The 5,555-nt window shown below is 38.6% G+C and overlaps 1 protein-coding gene across 1 annotated transcript in view; it reads left to right on the forward strand.

The window, feature by feature from the left end:
- Window positions 1-711, forward strand: part of LOC107732917 (nuclear inhibitor of protein phosphatase 1-like) — an 8,397-nt gene extending 7,686 nt beyond the window's left edge. The window contains exon 7 of the mRNA XM_016544357.1: window positions 347-711. Within this exon, the coding sequence (XP_016399843.1) occupies window positions 347-694 (348 nt within the window). The 3' untranslated portion in view covers window positions 695-711. The remainder of the gene's footprint in view (window positions 1-346) is intronic.
- The last annotated feature ends 4,844 nt before the right edge of the window (window positions 712-5,555 follow it).

Below are 5,555 nucleotides of genomic sequence, written 5' to 3' on the forward strand. Positions count from 1 at the left end.
CGCCACTGATGACGCTCCCTGATGCACACCTAACATTCAAATGCAAATGTTTATTTTAAATTCGACTAATATTCATTCTTTATTCACAATCTCCTCGTCACAGGCAGCACAGCACTCATGTTCGTGTTTGTGTGTGCTGTCTGCGTCACTCATAGCACGTGCCTATATCGTGCGCTATATCGAACATTTTTTCTATCGTTATCGAAGAGGGTGTACCGTCGATAAATATCGATACCGTTTTATCGCCCAGGCCTACTCCGTCTTGCCTTTCTTTGCAATAGTCTTGCATTTCATGCCACCTAGGACAGTAAAAAACGCATTTATTTTTGGCATTTCTGTCCCACAGAAGAAGAAACTAGAAGGCCACGGTACGCTGGGATTGGAGGAAAGCGTAGCACGCCGGTTACAGAGCTTCCCCCTCAGCGCCGAGCTGTACTGTGACCTGCCCCCCACCAGCCACGAGGCCGCAGGACAGGGCGGCTCGTCTGCCATCACGGGCGGGATGCCCCTACTCTTCCCCAATCCTGCCCCGGAGGTGGACCTCTCGCCCACGACAGTGCAGCCCCCCGCTGTGCTGAACCCCAGCCCCGCTCCCGGACCCAACTCGACCGAGCCGCTCAACGAGCCGCGCAAGAAGAAATATGTCAAGGAGGCGTGGCCTGGCAAAAAGCCCACCCCCTCCCTGCTGATTTAACTACACAACAGGACAGACACAGCCAGGCTATGACTGACAGGAAGATTGCATCTTGGAGTTCGTTTGAAGTTATTGGTTCCAAACTCAACATTTCGTATACACACTTCAAATACATAACACTACCTGTTACAGGCTGAGGCTTTGCCACATGGGCTACTCATTTTGAGACGCTGCGGCATCTGAAGTTGACACTATAAACTGTGGTTGTATCTGTCGGCGAGAGTGAATATCACAAAGAAATATTTGGTTTATATTTCACCATAAAATCAGAAGGAAAAATCCAAATTGAAATGAGATTTTGCATAAGAAATGGAGCATGTTTTTTTTTGCATTATGACATTATTTTCATCATGACAAGATTACACATTAATATGGAAGCCCGTTTCCGCCACTGAATAAAAAAAAAAGGTAATTTAATGATCGCAATTCTGACTTTTTTCTTAGAATTGTTTGATATAAACTCGCAATTCTGACTTTATAACACGCAATTTTGACTTATAACTTGCAATTGCGTGTTATAAAGTCAGAATTGCAAGATATGAACTAGGGCTGCACGATTATGGCAAAAATCGTAATTGTCGATTATTCCCTTGAAATTGTAATTGCGATTATTAATTACGATTATCACAATTTACATTGAATGATGTTTATACCATTGTTTGATGCAACTGCATGCCGTATTTTTATATGAAAATAAACAAGCTGAAAACACTCTAACTGAAAAACCTTTAGTGCTTTTCTGTAATATTAAGCCTTAAATGTCAAATATACATCGGATTGGTTTCTTCTTTAAATTATAAGAGTAAAAATATGAATGGTGTTATAATTTTATACTAAAACTAAAATTAAAACAATGGAAAAACCCTTAAAATAACATGTAGAAAGAAAAAAAAAGCATCTTAAGCATGCAGAATAACATAAGTGAAAACACTCTAACTGAAAAACCTTTAGTGCTTTTCTGTAATATTAAGCCTTAAATGTCAAATATACATCGGATTGGTTTCTTCTTTAAATTATAAAAAAGTAAAAATATGAATGGTGTTATAATGTTATACTAAAATTAAAATAATGGAAAACCCTTAAGATAACATGTAGAAAGAAAAAAACGCAGCTTAAGCGTGCAGAATAACATAAGTGGACTTTGGACGATTAATTGCCGCTTTGAACGATTACGTAATTGTGGCATCCATAATTGTAATCGCGATTAGAAATTCGATTAATTGTGCAGCCCTGATATGAATTCGCAATTCGGAGGAAAAAAAGTCAGAATTGTGAGATAAAAAGTCGCAATTACCTTGTTTTATTTTTTATTCAGTGGCGGAAACGGGCTTCCATATTAATGTGTAATCTTGTCATGATGAAAATAATGTCATAATGCAAAAAAAAACATGCTCCATTTCTTATGCAAAATCTCATTTCAATTTGGATTTTTCCTTCTGATTTTATGGTGAAATATAAACCAAATATTTCTTTGTGATATTCACTCTCGCCGACAGATACAACCACAGTTTATAGTGTCAACTTCAGATGCCGCAGCGTCTCAAAATGAGTAGCCCATGTGGCAAAGCCTCAGCCTGTAACAGGTAGTGTTATGTATTTGAAGTGTGTATACGAAATGTTGAGTTTGGAACCAATAACTGTTTTATTTTTTATTCAGTGGCGGAAACGGGCCTCCATAAAAAGGAGTGCAACAAAAACTACCATGATGTAAAAACACTGTTTTGCATTAGTGTGAATGTGTGGGGGGATTATTGTTATGAAAATGTCATAATGCAACTCTTGGTAACACTTTACAAAAACGTCCCGTTAGTTAATGCATTAACTAATATTAGCTAACAACAAGCAATACATTTGTTACAATATTTATTATTAATCTTCATTAAGTTTAGTGAATAATCGTTAGTTCATGTCAGCTCAGGTTCATTATAAATAATATTAACTGATACAACTTTTGATTATAATAATATATTAGCAAATTTTGAACTTAACTAAGATAGATAACATGCTGTATAAGTGTTTTTCGTTGTTAATTCAGATTAACTAATGCCACTCTTATTGTAAAGTGTTACCAGAAGCTTAATGGGTTTCATTTTGCATTTTCTTCAGGCTAATTATAATCTGGATATGTTCTTGTGGCGATTTATGCTCATAACACCTCGTGTCTCGAGTTACAGGTCGATTGTTTCAGGCTTTTCTCAGATGAACGTCAGCCAACTGCAGACGGAAAGCTTGGCGTGTATCTCACTCACTATTAATCTCACTCACGTTAAACACACAAGCTTGTTGTTTCCAGCAGTTAACGGTGTGCTGCAACCACAGCAACGTGTGTTTAATGCACAGATTTAGCTTTTTTGTGAAAGCCTGAGAGCGTATTATCTGGGCAAAATGGCCACTGTACTTTGATGTAAGGTTGTTTTTAAAAAGACGTTTTCGTATTACGTATTTTAAGTGCAAACCAAATGTTACGTTACTAAACCTAATGCTGTATGATGTTAATCTGTAGATTGGAGCAATGCGTTTAATCTGTTTCACTGCAGACTGTATTACATGTTTCAGAAAACTGTGGCTGTGTTTACATTGGTTTATTGAGGGAAACTCAACATCAAGCACTGACTGAATGATCTGTGCCATTTGAATGCAGGGAGACGCTTTGTAAGGTGAACTTTTGTTAACGTTTTTTATATATATATATATATTTATTTTATATCTGAATGTGATGGACTTGTGAGTGAAAAGCACAGATGACTAAACGTGAAAGGAATTATTGTTGGATTATTTGTCTAATAAACAATATGATGTGCATTGATAATAGATTATTTAAAAAAAAAAATTTTTTTGTTTAGAAAATGTTAGTGCTGTGTAAAAGTGACCAACATGAATACTAAGAATGTGTGGGTGGTCGAAAAGTCAAAACGTGTCTGTGATGCTCGGGTTGATAGATGGGGTCCCTGCTGGGAAAAAAAATTAAATAGTCAAGCCACACAGGTATTTCATTCAATGTATTTATTTATTTATTTATTTTTTCCTCTCTCTCTTCAACCTGGTTGAAAACCATGAATGAAATCATTTAGAAATTGCGATAGCACTTTAAGCATTATTTAGGGTATCTTGTGACTTTACTGCAATTATTGAGACATTTTGTTTTGAATGACTGACCACTCTTCAGGCTACTCAAAACTAGCCCAATGACATTTCGAGGGGGGCTCCCCGTTAAAAGTCTCGTTCAGGGGGGTAAAATACACGTTTCTGGCGGGGTCCCCCGGTAAAATTCGCACTTCAGGGGCTAAATATCACGTTATCGGGGTCACTTTAACTCGCGGACATGAAAAACAACCCGCGACAACAGTGATAAAGTAGCCCAATTCCGCGGGAAAACCGAGGACCTGGCAACACTGATATGGGCTTCACATACAACACTAACGCATGATATGGGCATATGCCAAGATGTGGGAACGAACTGCATATGGAAAGATGAATCCATCAATTCAAATCTTACTTCAATATGAAGAAATATGTTTCTATGCAAAAATATCTAGATGCTGTCTAATTAGCGTTTGGGTTCTGCAGTATATGCAAGGATATATAGTGATTCCTTTATTGCTAAATTGGTTGTCAGTGTGGCTCTGAGATGCACCCTGTCATTGTTTCAGTGAGTGTCTCTGTGTCCCGCTAGGGGTCTCGCGCACTCCTCTGTGACTCGCTGGCGCGGATAAATGGCACCTCATTAATCAAATGTGCATGAGTGCGCTCAGGTTGCCATGGCAATAATTATCAGAGCTGCCTAATCAACTTTCTCAATTGCTTAATGATATACGACCCTGTGAACTCCCCTCTGTTTCTTCCCTCTCTATAATTCAGGCTGGGATTTTTTTTCTCTCTTCATTTTTTTCTCTTCTTTCCATTCTCGCTGTTAACACGTGACCACCATTTTATGATCATAAAACAGAACAGATTGCAAGTAACACTGGTGTTAAAGTTGAGTCCGCTTCCAGCTCTGACTTTCTGTGTACCTTACCGCTGCGACAACAGGTGGGGAAATACAGCTAAAACGAGGAAATGTAGGCTATACAGCTGTACTGTTATATTACAGATTGTTATAGAGAAATCCGAAGGGTGGATTTAAAGGAGCCATGAACTATTTTTATTTTTTTAAAATTTGTACCGTTTTCTGAGGTCCACTTTTATTGTTATCAAGATTGTTACATCAAAACATCATAGAAGTAACCGGCTATTTTCTGTCCTGTTTTGACCCCCTCATCAGAATGCTCTGTTTGAATAGGCGTGGTGGATTGTAGAACCGGAAGTAAACGCCCACTGCTGTGATTGGCTAAGAGTTGTGTCAAAAACGCATAAATATTCAGTACAGTTACTCACACATGTGTGACGGGGTATTACTGTCGGATCCAATAACATCGTCTTTTAGTTTAAATCTTTCTGAAAATCCAGCGTCGAATTGTGCCTTGCTTGTAAACGAATCCACGGTATGAAGTGAACAAAGGACCAAGTTCTTTTCATTAAAAATAAAGTTCATCCACTCTTTCCTAACATTGGGATCAGAAGGAAGGTGATGCAAAGACTGTGTTTTCCCACAACTTAGCACTATACAGCGTCCTGTTGTCTTCGGAGCATCTTTATCGTTTGATATTGATGTACCTGCGTTCGTCTCTCTCGTTATTTACACTACATGCGTGAATCGGTAGGCGGGGCTAAACATGCAGCGCTGTAGAATCGGTAGGTGGGGCTAAACCTGCAGCGCTTTAGAATCGGTGGGAGGGGCTAAACAGACAGTGTGGAGCATAGATAGCTATACGTAGATGCCTCATTAGCGACTGTTTCTATGGGCCGCTATACGTAAGCCGTC

Source organism: Sinocyclocheilus rhinocerous, unplaced genomic scaffold (assembly GCF_001515625.1).
Source record: "Sinocyclocheilus rhinocerous isolate Xijiao unplaced genomic scaffold, SAMN03320098_v1.1 scaffold1300, whole genome shotgun sequence".
NCBI lineage: Eukaryota > Metazoa > Chordata > Actinopteri > Cypriniformes > Cyprinidae > Sinocyclocheilus > Sinocyclocheilus rhinocerous.